This window comes from Nomia melanderi, chromosome 3 (assembly GCF_051020985.1).
Source record: "Nomia melanderi isolate GNS246 chromosome 3, iyNomMela1, whole genome shotgun sequence".
In the NCBI taxonomy this organism is placed as follows: Eukaryota; Metazoa; Arthropoda; class Insecta; order Hymenoptera; family Halictidae; genus Nomia; species Nomia melanderi.
In genome coordinates this window covers 4,306,897-4,330,605 of record NC_135001.1, presented here as the reverse complement: position 1 = coordinate 4,330,605, position 23,709 = coordinate 4,306,897, and the positions used below count along the sequence as shown (strand labels likewise).

Genomic DNA, 23,709 nt, shown 5'->3' with positions numbered 1-23,709 from the left:
CAATTTTCCGACTTTCCTACCATTTTCTAAAAACAGTTGAAAATGTTCTATTTTCATTATTAAATCAAACATTTCCTCTCAATTTTTTACGATGCTTCAATAAATCTTTTTTATGTCACAACCATTTTTTACTTAATTCTAACAATTATTTCATACAATTGATAAATACTAAATAAAGACATATATTTGAATAATAACCACCAGAAAACTCAAATCTTTCCGTGAAGTAATAACCAAACAAAAGGTCATCATAAAATTCAAGAATTACTAAAAATAAATTAAAATATATGAAAAATCAATTAAAAATTGATTCCTTTTAAATACATAAACTTCCATTTGTCACCACCACACATTTCATCATCAAGAAACCCTACCAATAATCCTCTAATAATTATACCCATAAAAAATCCCAGAATCAGGCACCCATAAAAGCTAATACCAACATAAATTCGGTACAATTGATAAAACAAAACATTCCAAAATAAAACCCAACATCAAACCGATAACCAGCAACTATGACCTACCTACCTACCTCGCCGTTTAACGTCCACCGTGAGACCGTCCCAAAGCAACTATTTCCAGCAATCCATCCATAAATCATTCAATCAAGTGAAACAACAGAAGCAATAAAAACCAAGCAACAAGCTCCAAGAGGCGCAATTAATCATTAAAGCCCAAGGTCCGACAACAATCGGGCAAACGCCAATGACACCTATGCTCTAGGTCTCCCTTTGTAGCCCCGAAAAATTTAAATGAAAATAAAAAGCACGCTAAAAATAGCTGTTCTGTTCGAGCATCGGCGCAGGCGGATCTGGTCGCGTTCAGATCAGTCTGCGGCCACCTATCCCTGCTCGTTGTTCATCCTAGTTGACCTCGGGTAGGAGTCTCTAATCCATGATTCCGCTACGAGCGATCGTCCATCGGCACAATCAACCCGACATGGCGGCGGTCTGCGGCATCGATTCTCAAACGATGAAGGACGAGCCCCCGGGGGGTCGTCGACAACTGCGACACAGTTTCGCAGTGTTTCGCAGCAGAGAAACCGAACTGTTATCCCAAAAAGTAAAAGCGTTAATCATCAGCCGAACAATCATCCTCTATCGTAAATCAAAATAATTTCGTTCAATAGGTAACAAAGAGATCGATGAATCATTCGCGTAGGAGCCAACGCGTTACAATTGCTTGAGAACCGGTGGGTCCTGGCGTTTGCACGCACGTCGAACGTTTTCCCGGATGGCCCCACGGAAACCGGACACAATGGAGCTACTTCCGGCGAGCACAAGGCCAGAAATCGGACGTGGGGATACCACCGCGCCTGTGTACCACCGGTGCGCGTTATCTCTCCACTGTGTTCTGCCCCCTACGGCTTGTCTATACGAATCATTCATCGAAACGATTCTTCCATCACCGGTCCCCCCTCCTCCGTAGCCATCACGGTTCGTCGTTCAGGTGTTATCCATTATTTCCACCGGTTCGCGCCGATTTTGACCGTCAGTTTGATTACAGGTGCCATTCGCGTTGGACGGACGGTTCCGAGATTTATGGTAGGCCAGGTTTTTCGTACTGCTGATTCCGGTACCAAGGGCTCGGAGTTAGTAACGCGAGCCTTCGATTGGCGATCGAGGACTTAGGATCCGGAAGTGGAAGGTTGCCGCGACGTGCGCGTAAGTAGAGGAATTATGTTTTAACTGCGAGAGTAAGGAAGCGAGATTCTATTGTAGCTTTAATGCTTTCACGACCTGGAACATTACATGAGTGGCTTTCGGGTGAGACGTGTCCAATAGGAATTTGTTTTCGACGTTTCGCCATCATTACTGGTTTCGTCAGGGGCTAAAGACACTGATACAGTATCAGAAGCCAGCTACAATGGCGAAACGTTGGTCACTGACCAATGGCCACTTATGAATGTGAGATTCTATTTGATACTTTGTTCGCGTGAATGTATCAGCTTTTTGGGAGTTGTCGATTGATTAGGGGATTGGTAATGTTTGTGTTCTGAATTTTTATGGGATTCGTTTGCGGAAGTATCTGGGGAAGATTGTTTTAAGAGTAGAAGAGTTCATTGGATAAAGAATGAAGTAGGATATGTTACTTTTACTAGTAGGTTAATATTATTGATACTAGAAGTAGATAGTATTTTGTAGCTATTTATGAATCATATTGAAAGATTGAATGAACATTTTCTTCGAGAATACATGCAACACGTGAGGATACGTGTCTGTTTTAATGGAACCTGCAGTTTTATGCTGCTGTGTTTTTATCTAGTAAAATGGTGGGAAAATGCTATATCTTGAAACAATATCGTTACCATGTTAAGGTAATAACGGCGCAAATAATAAATGCACATAGCGAAATAACTCGTATCCTCAGGAACAATTGGAAAACACGTTGACGTAAACAGTTTCCAATTAAACGCTTCCTGCAAATAACACGTAGCGAATCGAGATAAAATTCTACAATTTCCGGAGCGACTTGGAACCGAGAGGCTCGTGTCCCCAGTGGTCCCGTGCCCGTCACACTTTCAGATTTATTGAAATTACTTCCCGAGAAACCGTTTGGGCGAGTAATTATGACCTGTCATTGCGCGGGAGCGTCATATTCGCGTTAATATCGGGCAACAATCAAAGAATCCCGAGGCGGTTCGAGGCACGCAACAATGTTATCCATCTATCATCTGGAATTCAAATTGCAACCGAACACGGTAATGGCTTTGTTATGTACTACATAACGAGGCGAGGTCTAGAAAACGAAAACTGAACTTCCATAACGTAACAACGTATTTTTTAAATATATAAACAACGTCAGAGGGCGGTTACGCAAAAGTTTTCGTTTCGACAAAAAAAAGTACCGACGCGTCCATTTATTTATTTGAAACGAATACGACAGCCGGAATGTATAAAAATGTTTCATCTCGAAAAAGGAGAGGAATCTGTGAAATTCGTTTAATAGCATTTCGGCGATGCTTTCCCCCTCCAATAATTAAATTGACCACTTAGTTAGCGGAACGTTGAAGCGCACTTTATAATTGGAACCGCAGAATCGGCGCAATTATGTAAATTGAATAACGTGCAATTATTATATCATTCGAACGTAATATTATATGTTAAGTATGCACAAACGCGCGGACCTGTAATTTCCCCTCATCGACCGTAACATTAATCACTGAATAAGCATTCATTCTGGACAGACAAGAGCAATTACCGAGGCGATAAACCATAACGTAATTAATAAGCGGCATTTCTATACGATGTAACATTGAATGTCGTTAATGACGAAGCACGCGCGCAACAATTGAGAATTCGCTCCAATCAGGGCGCGTATATTTTTTTTACCTGTTTCACGGTCCACTTAAAATTGGAATATTGATTTACTCTATTGCTAGAGACTGCCGTTGAAATTTTTCTTGCGGATAGCATCGAACGTTAGTTCGAATTAAACATAATTATTCTTACTATTCCATTCTAATCAAATCAATTAATTACTATCGATCGAACCTGCTGAAGTAGGAGAGTGATCTAAATGGAATTCAACAATAAATGATTAACATCCACCGATCAATCCTCTAACATCAATGAATAATATTCTAATAAATCAAAGCAAACCAATGTAACAAAACCTGTCGATACCCAAATCCATTTCAAACTCCCCAATTCAAACAATACAATAATCATTAGCGTACATGCCGAATTTTAAATCGACAACGTTCCAACGGTGTTAATGAATTATTACCCATCAATAATTACAATTCCATTGTGAGAGTGATTTAAAGAACACGTCTTCGCAATGAAATTCATCAGTGGCCACTCAGTATTCCTCGATTTCTTGCACTAATCCCGTTCCCATTCGGCAAGTCAAATAAAAATCTCTGTTGCGCCGCGATTTTAATAATGCAGAGATGACAAAAGCGCGATCAAACTACAGTCCCGGGAGTTTCCCGTTGAAAGAACGGTTTTTCATAAAGCCGGCTATTTCTAATTATCCTGAAGGGGATCCTCCTTCGTCGCTTTCGGATATTGCCGGCGCGAGGAAATGGTAACGAAGAGATTTTGTCGGCGCGAGCCTCTCGCATCTGCTTTATGAAAAAGCAACTTTGAAGTTCAGACGGGAGGATTGGGGGCATTCGAAGTGCGCCGTGACACACAGCGCAAGGTTTTACGGAATTCCTGAGCCGCGCTCACCCTGAACGCGTCCACACTCTCGCACCCCCGTGAACCTTTTCTACGACGCGAGCATCGCACACGCACCAACACGTGGGCCTCGGGACCAGCGCACGCCCGTAAACCCAACGAACCGTGCTTCCAACTTTCGAGCATTACATTATTGGTTAGCCATTACCTTCGCGGTTATCATTACTAATAGTTAACACGGATGCCGAACGATTTTATACAGTGAAATACATGGAATGGAGAAAATAGAATATTAACCCTTTGCATTCGAGAGGTTATTTTCACTCACCACTTGATTTCATAGAGTAAAACTATAAAATTTGATATTTAATATTGTACTTTGTATAATATTATACTTCGCGGTTATTATCGCTAATAGTTAACACGAATGCCGAACGATTTTATAGAGTAAAATACATAGAATGAAGAAAATATAATACTAACCCTTTATACTTGGAAGTTTCTCACTAGAAATATTTAACCCTTTCCACTCGAGAGGTGACTTTCACTCGCCACTTGATTTCATACAGTGAAACTATAAAATTTGATATTTAATATTATACTTCGTACAATGCACCATTTTGGAAATATTGAAATAAGATAGCTTTTTTCCTCAATGTATGTGTGATTTCTCGTCGAGTTAGTTTCACAAAATATCAAAATATCTCATCAGAAAATGTTCAAATGTTTCTAGTGAAAAACTTCCGAGTGCAAAGGGTTAATATGTTTTGTCGAAGCGTAGATGATATTCTTTGAAATGACAAGTATATCGAGGAACAAAGCTGTTTTATTCGAATATTTCACATAACAAGGCATTGTACAAAGTTCAACATTAAATATCAGATTTTATAGTTTTACTGCGTCAAATCGAATGGTATCAAAATCAACAATTATCGATCACAATCGTGAAAGAAATCATAAAGCGAGGGGTTAATTTTTGATACAAGTAGAGTGAGAAGTGTCTTCACCTTTGATTTCAGAGTACCGTCGATATTGGAATGCCCAGTTAATAGCAAGAAATGAAAATGAAGAAGTTCGGTAACATATCGGATATACTGCAGACTATCTCTGTGCTTGCTACTTTGAAGGTAGTCGTGAACGGTAAGTTCGTCTTTCCATTTCCACATTTACTTACTCCGCGAAACCCGATACATTAGACGCCACAATTTCATCCCGAATTCTCTATTGAAAAACGTAACCGATGCCAACGCTAATTTTACACTAAGGAAGCTTTAACCTCGTTCGGCTTCATTGTTTTCTACCATAAAAAAAAATGCAATGAGCGTGAAAATATACGCGTGACGGCGTTTACATACGCATATCCCTTTGACAACGTGCAAGGGTGAGCAAAGTTACGCGGCACAGTCGCGAGAAAACGCGACGAATTTCGCATTATCAAAAATCCCTGGAGGGCTGGTGATTAACTTAATAACTGGCGCTTTCAATTTGCCAGCCGCGAGATCTGTGGTCTAAAAGAAATCTCTTTTGTCGCGGGGGACTCGCAAATGATCGCGGCAACGCGTGCCGCGAACGCGCTAATTAATGACGGGCCGCACAAAACGAGTGATGTCACTCGCGCGCTTGCGAAATTACGTTTCATTCCCATTGTACCGTGTCTGTGCCACTTGTAGCACGAAAATGTCGCGACGATAAAATCGCGGTGGCACTAACGCCGCGTCCCCAAAAGGACATAACCTGATTCTTTCCCGGCGCGGGCATAGCGGGAGGGGGAAAGAGGAAATAATAATCTGTTCGCCAGAGAATAACAGAAAAACGAGAAGAAAATCAAAATAGCCGTCTATTAAGCGCATTCCGAAGCAGCGCGATAACGAGAGAACTGTTTTCAGGGCAAACAACGTGTAATGGCGGCTTAGGTCGGGTCGTTTATGAGAGACTTCCGGACCAGCAGCTTCAGGGCTTTGACGACGACGTGGTAGGAAATGTTTCGCTAAACATACTGACGCCTGTCGTAATCGCGACACCATGAAAGCTTAAAGAAAACGAATTAATATCTTCGTCACACGTTTTGAGAGTGATGGTTTAGTCCATTCGCTGTTTGAGAAGTTGAGGACGTATTGACCTGAGTGTTAAATGAGTCGCTGGGAAACCAATGCAGCGAATGTCGGTATCAAAGTAGCTAACTGCATCGGTATTAAATGTTAACGATTGGATTCTTCGAATTATCGATCGTTCTTAGTATTCTGTACCTACCGATCGTTACTAAAATCTTCGTAACAATTATAATTTTCTAAATACACTTATCTTTTTCTGACATACAATCAAGTATGTTCATGTCGCAGGTATCAAATAATATAAAATTATTTGACACAAACGTTCTCCGTATTTAGATTTTATTTTAAAAATCGGCAAGAACTTATTCCAGTACCTAGTATTTAGTATTATCCACCTATTTACTTACTTACTTTTGTACAATTATTGTTCGTGAAAAGTAGCAATTAATCCAAACTTATAACACGAACTACGAAACAGCCCGCAGCTGGCAGCGAATGGGTTAAATAACAATTTGCCTTCAAACAAGAAAAATGAATTACCACCAGTGGTTCATTAGTTACATAATTAATGGAAAATGAAAACAATAATAAATATTCTAAACGAAGCTTTCCTGAATTCTTAGACTTTCACATAGAATATTTTCCTCTGACTGAAAATCAAGTTTAATTCTTGGTCGAACGCTTTTAACGATTATTCAAAGGCTTCGATTTGCTTTTCACAGTCTAAAAATCAATTTCCTGGTGCTAAATCGCGAGTTGAAAGGATTTTAATCTGTTTTCGTGGTGTACTTCAATCTAAACTCGTTCGTGGGTACTTATCCTAGGTGCGAGACTCTGCGCCGCCATTCAGAGTCCTGGAGAAATGTCAGGAGCTTTGTCTGCGCGATAGAACAGCGACCAACAATTTAGTACGAATTTGCACAAGCTTCGACTTCCAACCAGGTAGCAGAATAGCATCATTCAGCGGCGCCGCCGAGTACGAGGAAAGCACATGCTATTTGACTAGAGAACAGGCGCAACCGGAAGGGATTGGTAACCTGATGCTGGTGCCGAATAGCGTGCATTTCACGGAAGTTTGTCTTGGCTGTGAGTTCCTCCCTAATTCGAAGACAACGTTTGTCCAAGAATTTTTCAAAAATCTCGACATTCCACTAATATTAAAATCGTTTAAGAACAACATTTACGATGTTTGTTGGATAATATCTTTCGTAAAGATTCAGATATTCGTATTCCACCGTGTCAGAGTAGACAATTGTCAGAGTAATTTCTATTTGTGAAGCTGACAGGATAGAAAGGGAATGTCCCAATAGACGCTACGTGTTCGAGAGACACCCGAGAAAGAAACTGAAGCTGCCACTGACGGACATAAAGGAAGTCAGTGCTGCGAATAGGACAGATTGCGAGGACAGGTAACTTCTGGTTGTTAATGCAATAATTCTTTTAACGGTTAACTCTTTGCGGACGAATGTCGACATTTCGGCGAGATCAGATTTTCATATTTGGAACCGCAAGCTTTGGAACAGCAAAGGACCAGTACGTAGTTTCCTTATTTTTATTATTTATAAGATCGATATATGATTTAGATTCATCTTCTAAAGTTTGTATACTTCAAAGAATCTTCATCCGTAAAGGGTTAACGCAACGATTTTTGTGATTAACGCAGCAATGAGATACACATAGGTTGTACATTTAAACCTAATTACGGAATATTAACACATTGACTACCATGAGGGTCACCGGTGACTCCAACCAAATCAAATTACTCGTTCACTCAATTAAATCGTAAGATCGTTTGAAAACATTTCTATCTTATAAATAACGCTGCCTAATGCGATGAGATTTGTCTGGATGAATGTGTAATGATAATAATTCAATCGAATCAAATGATTTAATATTGTATTCTTTCCATTTTGTGCATTTCGCTCTATGAAATCGTACAGCATTCAATGTGTTAATCAGAGAATAGTACTGGCAATGATATTCTAGTAATAATTTAGTGAAATTGTGGATAAACTGCAAACCCTTGCGTAAAATTGAGTGAAATGTAAGTAACAATCTGCGAACTATTGTTTTCCATTGTCATGGAAGATGCCTCAACGAGTTCAGCTTCATTTGCCGATCCGCGACGTACGACACAGCGCTAAGAAGCTGCGCCCTTAGTCGTTTCACAAGAAGAACTCATCCGGAATTATTGGAAGACGATCCTAACTCTGATTATCTGGAAAATACATGTCTGAACGGTACATATCTTCAGTTCCCCGTGTTTCCAACGGTCCGGGATGGAAGTTTTATTATGATTGACTCCGTTATTCTTCAGCGGAACGTCGTTGCGACGGTTTGGCCGTCTTCGTGAAAGAGGAGAACAAACGTCTTCGAGGACCCTTCGAAGTCGACATCTACACGAACCTGACGCTGGACGAATGTCAAGCCCTTTGCTTAAGAGCCGAGAAATATTTCTGTCGCAGCGTGGAATTCGACGAGCAGACGCGACAGTGTGTCATCTCCGAAGAGGATTCCGTCTCGCAGAAGGACGACATCGGGATCAGCAGCAGCCCCAGCCATCATTTCTACGATCTTGTTTGTTTGGACAATCGTAAGTATAATTTTAATAACTGTTTTCTACTGTACTTCAATTTGCGAAACGTTTTTTACGTACACTTATTGAACGCGTGTAACGTTACATTAACTTTCCGCGTTATTGTTGAATCAGCTGAAATAATAGGAATTGGACTCGTTTCTAAAAAAGTGACGGTGTTATTTATCAGATTTTAAATATATTTGAAATGGAACTGTTTCTTCGACAGTTCTACGCGACTTGAAAGAAACAATTTTAAGAATATCCCGTTGAAGAATACTTTACATTTCGAATCATTTTTTTAATGATTAAAGGTGCAAGTACAAATATTTAACACTAGAACTACTGTGCCAGTTAAAATGATCGGTTATTAATATCTTAAAAGCATTGAATATTCGAAATGATCTTGAAAACAGATACTTTCAATTCGATACTATAACGAATGTCCGAAGAAACCGAAAATAATCTATTGTTACATCTTTTGTAGAGACTACATGCTAATCGTATTAAATGCTCGATAATTCTAGTATTAAAACCCGAAAATAATCTATTGTTACATTTTCATAGGGATTACATATGAATCGTATGAAACGCTCGGAAGTTCTAGCGTTAAACACCGAAGAAAAAAATTCAATGCAAACTAAACTAAAAATTAAAAAGGTTTAAAACTGTCAAAATTAAAAATCCAGGGAGATAGTGAAATTTTACAGCTTCCGGTCGCAACAGTCGTTTAATGAAGGATCAAAGATCAATTAACGCTTCGCAACGCTTTATCAGTACCCACTTACGAAGCGTAGATCCGTCCATAGCACGTGGCTCCGAGTATCCGGACAGCAGCTCGTCGTCGCATCTGTTCTCTGACGGCCGACGTCCTGACACTGCTTTCCAAAGATACCGGAACTCCCGGCTGAGCGGAGAGTTTCACTCGGAAATAACCGGGCGTAGTTTAAGCGAGTGTCTGGACGAGTGTCTTCGACAGACGAGCTTCCAATGTCGGAGCGCGGTTTACTCGGAACACTACCACACCTGTCGTCTGAGTCGATTCAATCAGCGCGACGGACACAGGATCATCTACGACGCTGACTATGACTATTACGAGAATCTTATGCGTGAGTTACGGGTTTAAAAAGATTCTTTGGAAATTGAAGCGTGATTAGTTTCGTTTGAAAATCGTTAAATCGATGTATTTAGGTGTGAATAACACCACTTTTCTTAGTTGGTCCAATGCCGCTTTAATGGCAGCAGGAATAATTTTATTATTTTTGTCACTATTACTCTTATTAGGTGTGAGTTTTGGGCTTAAAACGGTTCTTGGGAAATTGAAGCGTGATTAGTTTCGTTCGAAAATCGTTTAATCGATACATTTGCATATGTATTTAATCTTTAACGGAGAAACGTTGCCATATAAACGGCATGGTAATTTTATTTACTGGATCCAATGCCGCTTTAATGGCGGCAGGAATCATTCCACTATTATTATCATTGTTATTCTTTTAATATTTACAATTAATATTGAAATACTTCCGGTCCGTTAAGGGTTAATAATATACATAAATAATAATATAAACGACAAACATTGGAATTCCATGGATAGATCAATATCTGGACGGCGACCGAGACAGTCCATCCTACCGACCAGACACTCTGGGCCAGGATTCAAACTTCGGCCGACCGTCTCTAGGAAGACCTGGTTAGACACAACCTCAATACCGATTTCGCTTAATTTCGATATATAGAGCATATCCTGGAACATTACCGCGCATCATAATAATCTCATTTACTCAAACGTTCTCTCCAGGATATCCAGACGACTACGACAAAGGATACAGCAGCAGCGTGAAGCCAGATCGATTCCCAGATCGCCATCCGGATCGTTTCCCTGATCGTTATCCAGACCGCTACCCTGATCGTTACCCTGACAGATACCCTGATCGATACCCAGACAAATATCCTGATCGTTATCCTGACAAATATCCAGATCGTTATCCTGAAAAATATCCAGACCGTTATCCTGAGAAATATCCGGATCGTTATCCTGAGAAATACCCAGACAGGTATCCAGAGAAGTACCCAGATCGTTATCCAAGCGACAGGTATCCAGACAGATATCCAATGAGTGGTCAATATCCAATCGGAGTAGATGGTGAAACGTATCCTGAGTCTATCGATCGATACCCTGTGAACGATCGTTATCCGAGCGGAGATCGTTATCATACAGTAAACCGTTACCCTGCCAATGATCGTTATCCAATCGTCGATCGTGACCGATATCCATCCTCGGACAGGTACCCAATTTCCGATCGATTTCCGATTAGAGGCAGTGATCGTCGTCCTGTTCCTGTTGATCGATACCCTATTCCTGACCCAACGATAGACAGATATCCGACGAGTAATCGATATCCGACCGGCGTCGGTAACCGATACCCGATATCCCCGGGTCGTTATCCAAATGATAATGATCGTTATCCTAACACTATCGATCGTTACCCGATTCCTGAGGATCCCTTAGATCGCTACCCCACTGCGATAGGCGGAGGCAGGCCTCACGTTGATCGATATCCTATTAGCGAGAGATATCCGGACAAGGACCTTTATCCCAGCCGGTAAGCTACGGGCCGTGGCATTGTTCCCTTTTTTTCGGGATCAGATTATGTCGAGCCCATTGTTCAACTCGGGGGGATGAGCCGGAAGTAATTAGATTTTCGAGATTTCCGGATTTGTTGTTTCATAATTAACTGGAAAATCGGAGATACACCGGTTTATTTGTGGCCGCGCGTAATGAATCATTGACTGTTCGGGTTATTCCGAAATGGATAATGTGCGTTTGTCAGGGAAAGATTTGTGTGTCTATTTAACCTCTTGCCGTACAATGACGAGTGATGAAGATGTTGAGATTAGTTTAATACACATCAATGTTATTCAATGCGCATGGATCAAAGCGAAAAACTATTTTGCTGTTACTAATATATTAGTTTGAAATTAGATTTATACTTAAACTGCAGTGGAAAATTTCTTTGCGTTTCTTCTAAACTATTGATAGAAATATTAGAAACAAAAGTAAATAATACGGCAAGGGGTTAAAGACAATATTTATATGTTTCACGGTATGATAATGTCACAAATGTTTTGGTTCTTTATTACTGTAATTGGTGTTCTTGAAGTATATTGATCAAGATATCAGTTGAAGAAATAAATCAATAAATTCTTTAATTGATATCATTTAAGGATTCCTTGTTACAAATCTTCAGCTTCCAAAAAATTAGCAGTAACTAAAGTATCAGCATCATAATTAGAATGTTATGAAATAGAACGTAATCTTTCTGTCAGGTTTCCTCCGCCCTCCCACCCAGCTGGTTACCCGGCAAGCTACCCTGATGACATCTACAACCCCCAACCACACCCCGATCGGACGCATTATGGTGCCGGTGGACCAAGCAGACCTTTAGGATACGGCGGATACAGCAACGACGGCGCCATAATCGGCGGTGGTTATATAGGCGAGGGTGGCGTTTATAATTCGAGACCATTCGGAACAAGCGGAGGTCCCATCATCGGTCGACCGCCGTTGGTCTCGAGATGCGACGAACAAGACAACTTCCGGCAGGTAGCGATGGGCATTTGAATCTCAATTTAGAAGCAAGCAGATGGGTTCGAGACTGTCAATATTCGAATCACTTCGAATTGGATTCGATACCTCCCAACTTTAGAATGGCTTAAAAGTCTTGAATGTGTTGAAAGCCTTGAAAGTCTTAAAAAACCTTGAAAGCCTTGAAAGTCTCGAAAGTCTTTATAGTCTCAACACTCTTAAAATTCTCGAAACTCTCCAAACCCTTAAAACCATTGAAGCGTCGAAAGTCTCCGAAGCGATTCAAATGTTTCACCACCATGTCCTATCCCAAACGATTCGAAGTCACCATAATCCATCACTACCGTCAGGTCGGGCCGCACACCAGAGTCCGGAAGCCGTTCGTCAGACGGTATACGACCGCTTCCTCTTTGGCCCAGTGCGAAAGGGAGTGTGCGGACGCCAGGGACTTCGTGTGCAGGTCCTTCAACTACAGACCTTACGCAGCCCCCTATGGCGCCGAAAGGGACAACTGCGAGCTAAGCGACCGGGACTCCAGGGACATGGACATGGGCAATCCGGTGTATTACGACACCGGGTCCGACTATGACTTCTACGAGAGGAACAACGGCAGACAGGGCGTCGACGCGGAGTGTCTCGACGGTAAGCGTCGTGGCAGCCGATCTAGGACACCTGCCACGTGGACTTTGCGGGGAGATTTTCGCCGCGGAACGTGGAAATGATTGATACAGAGATCATTCTTCAAATATTGTACAGACATTGTCGAACTAGCTTGGAGAAATAAACCGTCTGTTTTTTCCACGTTACACACACTTTTTTCTTACTCAATGAATAATCACTGTGGTCTATTCTTTGGAAAGAATGGCAAGACGTATCGATGGTCGCCTTAAATGTCCATCCTGCCACGCTCTTGATTATGTTCGAGTATTTCGAGTGGGATGGATATCGCGACTGTCGGTGTGTCTTGATCTTTCGAAGAACGGACTGTAAGCATCCGATGGTTCTGATTCGGAATTATTCGATACAAAGCGTGGAAAAGAGGAATTGAAAGTTTAATGCATAATATACGACTGAGTTGTTTGTTGAGTTGCTTCATGAATAGATCGTGAATTATATTGTTGTTACAAAAGTATTTCATCCTTTCCAAGCTTTTGAACATTATTTGAAGTGAACACATCTATAAACAGTCGTTATTAATCTATTTTATAGAACAGAATTCTCGAATTTCGTTCGCTGAACTCTACAAGTAAAACGCTGAAAAAATATTCCCCACGCGGGATTTCTACTCTTGAATTCTTTTGGTGTACACTGGGTAACGTGTACACGTAATCCCGCATCCATAAATTAAAACGAACCCCGCGTCGCGTGATGCCGAACACGTTAAAGTGATTATTGAAGTTAGAACCGTGGACGTGAAGTTCGACGGTGATTCCGTGCGAAGTTATAATTGGTGGGATAATAGTAAATTCTATATCTGATCGTTTTAGTGAGTCAAGTCTGTAGCGAGGACGGGATGGAATTTACTTTAAGGACGCCGGAAGGATTCATCGGTCGGATTTACACTTACGGATATTATGATCGGTGCTTCTTCCGTGGGAACGGCGGCACTGTGAACGTGCTGCGAATCAGCGGCCCCCAGGGTTATCCCGAATGCGGCACTCAAAGAGTAAGGAATCTTCTCACCTTAATATTCTCTGATACGTATTAGATTCGCGCACATGGAACTGCCGAGAGATCTCGAATGCAAACATTTTGTTGCTCTCAAACTGTTCCGTCTTCCTAGCTTTCTAATCGTATCTACTTATCATCATTCATTATAGTTATATCAGATGATAGTATCATAGTTTCTAATCTCTACATAAATAAGTAAAATCATTGGAAATAGAAATGGAACAGTGTAGAACGAAATTTCCATAGAAAATAGTGTTTGAATTTTTACAATTTTTGCAACAACAGTGTTCTAATTTACCGCGTAAAAAAGAGGCTCGCCTGAAAGAAGTCCGCGTGAATCGAGGGTCAGGTGTACATGTAATACTATAAATAGTGCTGTAGTAGAGTCTACAGAGTGCAAGGGGTTAAAATATAATGAAAATCAACGAACAAAGGAGCTCCTTTTTTTCGTTGCGATTCTATATGCGCTCTGGATCGGCAGTTCTATGCGCGCAGGCGGTATCTGCGGGCAACAGTGTGCACAGAGGAAGATTAATGATATAAATAACCGGATGCAGCGAACTCAAGCGAAAATCTCTGCAAATTGGAATTGCATTGGGTGAATTATTACAGTACGGGGACACAATGACAAACATCGTCGTGGTACAATTCTCGGACTACGTACAAACCGGAAGGGACAAACGGTTCAACCTTACCTGCCTGTTTCGAGGCCCTGGCGAAGCTGTCGTCACATCCGGCTACATCGGTGCCGGGTATGCCAGGTCATATCGATTGAGAAACCGTGCCTTGCACCTGGTGCACTCGCCGTGTATACAATTAACCGTGGAATGCAGGCTGTCTTGCATTCGTTCGCTTACAACCCCGGTGCAAAGCCCACTCGATTGTTTCAGCGTTGTATACGCTTCATCAAAATCACATTGCTTCTGAGATTCCATTGTTCTACTCGCTAAAACCTAATGTCTGTTACATTAAAACGTTGGTTAACACTGCCACACTGGCCACCGATGATTGGTGCTCCCAAATTGCTGAAAAGAAATTACAATAAAAAACTTAGTTTTAAATAAAAATATTAAGTAAGAAAATATTAAAGTAACTTATGTTACTAAAAATATATAGTATAACAAGTAGCTAGATCATAGCGTAATATGACTACTGTAATACTGAATTAATCATTATTTTCAATATCATTTGTCTTTGTTATTGAAGAATATGTATTACTATTCGAAACGCTAGCAATTCTCGTGGCAGTCAACGTGTTAACGTTATTCAAAGCTCTTTTCCTAAAATTCGAATGGAACATTGGATTTGCTTCAAGATTCTTGTTACACCTTCCTGCGGTTGCTATTGGAAGATTGAAGATTAACACGTTGAATACTGTGGGGATCATCGGTGAGCCCCAACCAAATTACTATGATTCACTCAATTAAACGATGATTATTTGAACTCTTCTATATTAGAAATAATGCAACCTAAGGCGACGTTTAGCAAAATAGCCATGCTGTTGATATATTTTTTTCTGCTTCGTGTACTTTGCTCCGTAAAATCGTTCGGCATTGAACGTATTAAGGAAGAAAGAGGATGATCCGAGCTTCCCTAATGATGGTTCCGTTTCTGTTGTTTAGATCAGGGTCCCCGATTCCCATCGAATATCTACCAGCAGAAAACACGCTGAGTTCTCGAGTGAGATTACTGATTCTCTACCAAGGCAGACCTACGACTACCATTGCTGTAGGCGACCCGCTTACTTTCAGGCTTGAAGCTCAAGACGGGTACAGGAGCCTCTGTTTTTCTTTGATACCGATCAGTCGTCGATTTTAAACGTTCGAGTACCAGAGGTTTTTAAAAAAACACGGTCGAAAAAAGCCGAACAGCGCAATAGCGCTTTCTGAATGGGATGCGAAAAGATCCAAGTGGCGCGACAGCGCTCCTTTTATTTCATGTCGAGAAAAGTCAAGCAGCGCGAAAGCGCTTGTCTTAATCTATGTTAATACTATTGTATACGTACATTAATTTATAATAGGTAACAACAAAATATAAAATGTATTACTTGGATTATTTGTATGCAAGAAAGGTAGCGATGCAACGTACATGCGTCTGAAAAATTAAGCGCGTTTCGTCAGTTTTTTCCACATGAAATCTGAAGAGCGCGAAAGCGGCGCGTGGGACTCAAACGATTAAATTGATCGAAGTGAACCGTTGCGATCGGTTATGTTATCGTTTACTTCTAGCTGAATGCTAAATGAAATTCCAGAGTTGTTGGAATGTTCAGTGTTATTGTACGTTAAATGGCACTTCGTTCGTTCATCGGTGATGAGAATAACGTCGTTTTGCTTTCAGATATAATTACGTTACCGACATCTTCGCCACCAATGTCATCGCAAGAGATCCTTATTCCGGAAGGAGCGTTCAGCTGATCGACAGATACGGGTGAATATTTGATGGCAGATGTTTTTTAACGATCGACTAGCCTCAATTAATTCGAGCTTTCCGTGCTCGATCCTTCGAAGTGAGAAAGAACGTAGATTGATCTACTAACAAACTAGAAACGCGGGGATAATGGAGTTTCGTGATGCACGCTGCGGGGTGCAGCTCGAATAAACGTTTACCGGGGGTCAGGGCGAAGCCTTCCAACGGAATCGGGGTGAAGTTTCGTTGGAAGCCAACATATTTCCGTTCTCAACGAGAAAAAATGAGATAAAGAAACTTTCCGATTGAAAAGGGAAATTAGTATTCTAGTATAATGAAAATAATCGTGTTCGTGCAGTAGTCAAATATTAGCGAAAGAATCTGGAATTTTCTTAATGAATATTCTGTCGTTTATTAAGCCTCGTCTTGTAATTACGTGTTAGACTTATGGAGATTTTAAACGGAATTTAATAAGCATAAATCAGATAAAATATTTTTCTTCTATCAATTGTAATGAACCCTTTGAACTCTGTAGGCTCCAATGTTGCACCAGTTATGATACTAAATATTTTAATGAATCTTAAAGAAACTTCTCTAAAATTATTAGATTTTCCACAGATCCAAATTTTGTACTAAGAAGGAAAATAAATGATCGAAGAAATGTTATAGTATTTCTCATTTTCGCTAGGAATACTATAAAAATCAGTTGCAGTTGCTGATAGATTACAAAACAATCTGAAGTGCTAAGGGTTAATATAATTCATCCATTATACTTTATAATATAACTATCAATTATAATATTACAGTCTAATCAATCAATTATAATTCATAATATAATTTATTGGTTATAATATTATAATATGATTAATCAATTATAATTCATAACATAATTTATTAATTATAGTATTACTAATTGTTACGTAATGTGATTCATCAATTATCGTTTATAATATAATTATCGATGATAACACTATAATTGATAATTATACTAGAAAGCAAACATAAACGCAGAATATGTCCAGAATTTTTCTCCTGTTCGCAATACATTACTAATAACAAAGCAAGGAGTTAATCTACGTATGTACTTATGTATAACGGATTTGCTCACTTTTTTAACGTTCTATGTATTTGTTGCAGTTGCCCGGTAGACAATTACGTGTTCCCAGGATTGGACCGTCTGCGCGACGGAGATAGCCTCGAGGCTCGTTTCAACGCGTTCAAAATCCCCGAATCTAATTTCTTGGTGTTCGAGGCAACGGTGAGGACCTGTCGAGACGGTTGTCAGCCTGCCTACTGTTCCGGTGGTACCGGAAGGAGCGAGCCATCTTTCGGTAGGAGAAGAAGGGACGTGTCGCAGAACGACACAATAGCCGAGGAAAATGAAATAAGCACGATAATCGAGAGTACTGCGAACGACACGTCTGCCATTTCGAATTCCACCGTCGCTGACGACGACGACGACGACGACAAAGGGGAGGATGAAGAGGAGGAGGAACACGTGAGAGAAATGATCGAGGTGCATTTTGAAATTTGTTATTAATTAGACTTGAATATTCACAGAATTCTCTTGTACTTTGCACTCGAACGTACAGAAAAATTATGCTGCAATTAATTTCTTAATTATGAGATGCAACTACTTTATTTCAACGTTTCGTATGTTAATATTCGTCATTTTGTTGATGTAAGATAGATTACATTTTCCACGAGTAACGTAAAGCAAATTTCTCAATTATGAGATGGAACTATTTTATTCCAGTATTATCAAATATTTCAAATTTAGTACCTTGTATCAAGTTTCGCAATTTTACTGAATTTGACAAGATAGGGATTGAAAGTCGCCTCTCGAGTGCGAAGAGTTAATTATTCAGAAGGATTAAATGAAACTTTTAGTCCGTTAATTTGATTCTGTAATAGGTGCTCGACTCGAGAATGGACATAGATGAGGAAACAATGGTGGAGAGGCAGACCACTGTCATGGAGAACGTTTGCATAACGCCGAACGAATATTACGGTCTAGTGACAGCAGTAGCAGTACTGGTAGTGCTTCTGGCTTCTGTAGTATTATTGTCTATGCTGATTTATAGGTCTGTACTATAAGTAACTCGCGAATATTCCATAAACTTTTGAAAATTGAGAATTACATTCTTCCAGAAAATACGTTTACGCGGTGATTACGAAGAACCGTAGAGTCGATAAAGCATGCAACCGTAGCAGTCATTCGGACGAGGCTTATAGTAGTCGAGCGAATAATTTCTCATTCCTGCGCAGTGGATTTCAGAAACCGTTTCAATCGACGTACGTATTTCCGTGTTAAACAAATAACGAGTATTAACTGTTGTCTGGCAAACAAACATTGCTGGTAAAATAATATTTAACACATTGAATGCCGCACGATTTTAAGGTGTAGAATATGCGAAATGAAAAAAATACAATATAAAATTATTTAATTGAATCGCGTTATTATTATGGCGAGTGTGTCTTGCCGAATGTCATGATATGTTTTTTAATAATCATCGTTTAATTGAGGGAATTACAGTAATTTGATTTGGGCAGCGGTCACTGGTGACCCCCGAGGCATTCAACGTGTTAACACTGGACCTATTGGAAATTAAATGACCCATTCCTAAAGTTTACTTTTCAAATGATTGAAAGGATAACAGATGCTTCTCTCAGAAATTTACTATAAAAATTTATTTCATAATAGGCAAACTGAATTATAAAGCAATCGAAATTCTAATAGATGAACCCTAATAATGAGTAATGACTGTTGTTTGGCTAAAAAACATTGCTGGTGAAATGATATTTAAAACTAGAGCTACTAGAAATCAGAATGACTCATTCCTAAATTCTACTTTTAAAACAATTAAAAAGATAACAAATGCTTCTCCGAGAAATTACTGAATTATAAAGTAATCAAAATTCTAATAAATCAACTCTTAGAGTTTCTATAGAAAAATGTAAAAAGGTTAACTTGACTGCTCAGTAGTTCTAGTGTTAAATGTTCGCTTAACGATAGGACTCTAAACATATATCTCGTCTATAGATCGATCTCCAGATCGATGAGCAACGTGATCAGCCAACGCGTGGTAAGCGGTTCGTCAACAGCGTTGGAAGGTGCTGTCGGACTGTCATCGAACAGAAGAACCGGCTTCGATCCCAGTGAACCGATTTACACTGATCCGTCGCTTTTCGAGGTCGCTCGTTGCTCATCCCCTAAACCAGCACTCAATGATAACTTCCATCTGATGTAGAAAAGTCTGATTGGTACTATACCATTTCGAAATCCGTCTGAATCAAAAGTGGTTTTCTAAAGATAGGTGTAAAATTCGAACAGTTCAATTGTTATTGTACATCTTCGGAATACGGCATTTGATCTCAACGATATTACTTTGTGATCATCCGCATGATGATTGACACCGAATTAACTTGACTTTAGAACCGATAAGCTTCATCGATCGCATTTCTTCAATGGCTCATCTCGTCTATCGTTTTCTCTTTCCTTTCTTCCCCTCCTTTGTTTAATAACGACGATTACAGTGCTAGTCAAATTCAATGACTGTCAGTTACAACTGCCATGTCAACAAAATGACAATCTCAATTCTTCCAACGTTCATGCCGATTCTACGTAGAAATCGTAAAAAGTATAATTACTTTCCGTGATCTTCGTAAGAACGTTCATATACAAGCACGAGCACTATGATCATGTATCTGTTACTTTACTGAAAAATAATCGTTTACAATCAAACATTTATCGCTATTCCTCGAAACCTCTGGCATACTACACGGTTAAGTTTCTACGATGAAAACGTTAGTGACTTCGAACGAACAAACCCTCTGTTTATCTTTAGAATCACTATTGAAAGAATCATTGAATAGTTAATGTTACGAACTCTTATTTATTAAGATTATGTTCCAATTGTAGCTAGAAAGAAATAAATAGATACAACAGAAGGTACGCATTACGCTCGTTTTATTCCCGACAGGAGATCGTTCGTTTTTACGCAGCGGATCGATAACGTTTTTACGGTGCTCTTTTATTCTATCAATTCCCTTTCATTCTGTCGAGCTTGTAAGTAAAAAGAAGCATCCTGAGTCTAGCCTCCTCTTTACGATAATGTGCCTCCTCCAGTTTAATTCGTGCCTCCTCTTTCAACATGGCGGCGATATCGACTTTTATCTGCGCCTCGGAGAGAGCTAACGCGTGTAACTCTTCGTCCTTGCGAACTGATTTCTTCGCTTTACGCGGTTGATCGTGAATAAATGACGGAGACATTAACGTTTGCGTCCCGTTCGACTTAAATATCAAATGACTTCTCTCCGGCATGTTCTCTTTGCCTAATCTTTCGGCGACGGGAGAGTCTAATTCTTTGGTCGATTTTTCGAAACAGTCAGTCAACGATCCGCTCGACAATTGGTTGGAATTCATTTTGTTGCAGACTGAATCTAAAATGATATTCAAATGTAACGTGTAAATATATAAAATTCAGTGCAATAAACTTGAAAGAGTTTGACGAAGCTTCGGTTATGTTTAGGAATCGACGCAGCCGTTGAAGAGTTTAAAAGTTTCGTATTGGTTTGTTCACATCAGTATTTGTGTTATTGTATTTATTTTAACCCTTTGCACTCGAGAAATTAAAATTGAATTGAATTGAACTGAATTGAATAAAATTGAATAACTCAATACATTGAGGGGCAAAGTTATTTTATTCCAATATTTTACGTATCAAGGGATTGTACAAAGTTCAATATTAAATATCAGATTTTTTAGTTTTACCATGTCAAATCGAGCGGTGAAAGTCGCCTTTCGAGTACAACGGGTTAACCCCTTACCCTACAATATCGTATCAGACTCGTGGTGAAGATTTCAAATAGAATTCAACAAATATAAGAACTGTTCAATTTGTTTGAATGCAAATTATATATTGTTCCTCTATTACCAATATTATACATTAACCCTAATCGTACCAAGTGTTTTTATAACGAATTATACCACAATGTGACTTTCAGTCACTTATGAGAATAAAAGGAATGATTAAAATTTTATTGTTTTTTTTATAGGGCCCAAATTTAAAAAATCCAAAACAACTTTCGGAAATGCAATTTGAGATAATCAAAAAATTTAAGTAAAAAGTTCAAATGTGACTCAAAGTCACGTCGTGGCCCGATTAGGGTTAAAGCATAGGTTGATATAGAATGAGACTGGAATTTTCTCTTATTTTCAATAAATTATTAATAACAAAGTGGTGAAATCGATCACAGTTCAGGAAGAAATCATAGGACAAGGGATTAATGAGACAAACTGAAATACAGAAAGTGAAAAGAATATTTTACCGGAATCTTTGCAGCCATTTTCATCTCTCGAGCTTTGTTGGGGTGGGTTCAAACTGCAAACGCTTTGCAAAGTGAACGGTTCCGATTCTTTCGGCTCAAATACGACATTCGGGGGCAATCCCACGGTTCCGGTTGGCAGTGGTAGTTCCGACAATGGAGTTCGACTCTCCCAGGGTTTTGAGCGTGAGTGATCCTTGGACAGTTGGCAGAAACTTTTGGAAATTGTTCTGGAAAATCTCGTAATTTATAAAGAAAATTCCATGTTTATTTATCTCTTGAAGTTTTAGTTTTATTCAGGTCATAATAAGTTAATACTAAAGAAATTAATCAATTTTAAGGGTCATATAGTGTACAATATAATCAAAAATAAAATAAGGAAAGCAAGTTTTCAAATTCATCATGATGAAAAGAGGATAAAATTTGCGAATTATTTTCAAAATTAGCTATCTTTTCTAAAATATAAATTGATTGATTTTCAACTTCAGTCTACGATGCTGAGGACACTAAAACCATCTAACGGTGAAAAGTGGAAATAAGGGCCATTCCTTAAAGTATGCAACCCACTTTGCTCCCTTGTACACCATCAGACGCTTATAATTTATCTACAGTTTCTTAAATAAATAGCATTGAAAATGTGTACATTTACTGAAAATATCTAAATATCCTTCCGTTAATGAATTTTTTAGTGTATCATTAATGTAATCGTTTATCTTATGGAATTCTGGTATATACTTTATACATCTACAATTATTTGTAGTTACATGAATATGGTAACTACTGGTAAATAAACTAAATAATTAAATAATAATATGATAAATTGACAGTAAACAATATTGTATTAATTCCTTCTAATTTATCTAAGAAGGATTATAATAGTATATTTAGTTCATCCTTCCGACCGTTAGATGGTTACACTATTCGTCATCCAGGTAATATATCCATAAAATATAAAAATTTTAATCACTTTGAATCGAAGAACCTTCAAAATTTCTTGAAGAAAAATTATTGCAATAATAAATTTAATTTAAAATCAATGTGTCACATCAAACACAACATTCAGCAGTTGAAATTTTATATATTCTTATAAAAACATTTATGTAAACGCTAAAAGTCATTAGAGAATTATTATATTTACCGTAACTTTTTCTCTTCGCGATTACGTTTGCAGGCTTTCATGTTTTCCCAACAGCGTCTTAATTGCACAGCTGAACGTACACCTTGGGGACCTACCATCAAATTATACTCGTCAGCAAGTTGGGACCAGGCGGACTTCCGTTTGCACATTGAAACAGGATCAGATTTTCTCTCTTCGATGTCCTCGTATTTGTTTATCAACGTTATCAATATTTCTCGTTCCTCAAAGCTGTACGTTTTCCGAGTACCCTTCAACGAGGAAGAAGCCATTTTAATAAAACCAAATGCTAGACTATCGGAACCGTCTTCTTTTGTTTATCTCGGCGTACAAACACAACTAATAAGTCTATTCTACAGGGTGTAACGCTTGAAAATCATATATTATACGATAACTATTACACACATAAATCAACGTAATGGACTAGAGAATATATAACATCATAAATTTACAGTTCTCTATCAATATTTATTAACCCCTTGCTTTATAATAACGTCTCAGACTCGTGAACATTTTAAACAGAGTTTAACATACATAAATATTACTGGATTCCTTTGAATTCAAATGACTTATTATTCTTCTGGTATCAATTATATTATGTAGCAAATATATGCATAGAATATGTCTAGAATTTTTCACCTTTCTTCAGTAGATTATTAATGACAATCTGTTATACCAATTACACTTGAGAAACATATCATAAGTAAATAATAATTAAATAAATCACATCAATATATTGACATGTTCATTTATTTCATGTTGCACAGCAAAGTGGTGAATAGTGATGATCAAACTTTGCTGTTTATAATAACGCAATGACAAAGTGTTAC

At 38.9% G+C, this 23,709-nt stretch overlaps 2 protein-coding genes across 5 annotated transcripts; one reads left to right on the top strand and one right to left on the bottom strand.

Moving 5' to 3' along the window:
• Positions 1 to 1,363: 1,363 nt before the first annotated feature.
• nompA (no mechanoreceptor potential A) lies at positions 1,364 to 20,375 on the top strand. Of its 4 annotated transcripts, none has more exons than XM_076365772.1 (21): positions 1,364 to 1,436; positions 1,507 to 1,664; positions 5,147 to 5,267; positions 6,014 to 6,099; positions 7,003 to 7,264; positions 7,458 to 7,587; positions 8,267 to 8,418; positions 8,496 to 8,771; positions 9,563 to 9,862; positions 10,348 to 10,443; positions 10,552 to 11,356; positions 12,081 to 12,357; positions 12,690 to 12,981; positions 13,827 to 14,005; positions 14,623 to 14,762; positions 15,633 to 15,779; positions 16,348 to 16,437; positions 17,554 to 17,932; positions 18,331 to 18,500; positions 18,568 to 18,711; positions 19,460 to 20,375. In XM_076365772.1, the coding sequence occupies exons 3-21, from the start codon at positions 5,186 to 5,188 to the stop codon at positions 19,665 to 19,667; spliced, it is 4,215 nt and encodes a 1,404-aa protein (XP_076221887.1). In that variant the 5' UTR covers positions 1,364 to 1,436; positions 1,507 to 1,664; positions 5,147 to 5,185; the 3' UTR covers positions 19,668 to 20,375. The 4 variants fall into 4 exon arrangements, with proteins under 4 accessions (XP_076221887.1, XP_031843877.1, XP_076221886.1 ...); XM_031988017.2 differs by having other exon boundaries at positions 14,623 to 14,771; XM_076365771.1 differs by having other exon boundaries at positions 9,551 to 9,862.
• Positions 20,357 to 23,155, bottom strand: LOC116432553 (uncharacterized). The gene is made up of 3 exons (XM_031989634.2): positions 22,883 to 23,155; positions 21,748 to 21,974; positions 20,357 to 20,859 (listed from the first exon to the last, which is right to left on the bottom strand). Exons 1-3 carry the CDS (start codon positions 23,149 to 23,151, stop codon positions 20,459 to 20,461), a joined length of 897 nt encoding a protein of 298 aa, XP_031845494.2. The 5' UTR covers positions 23,152 to 23,155; the 3' UTR covers positions 20,357 to 20,458.
• Between the last annotated feature and the right edge of the window lie 554 nt (positions 23,156 to 23,709).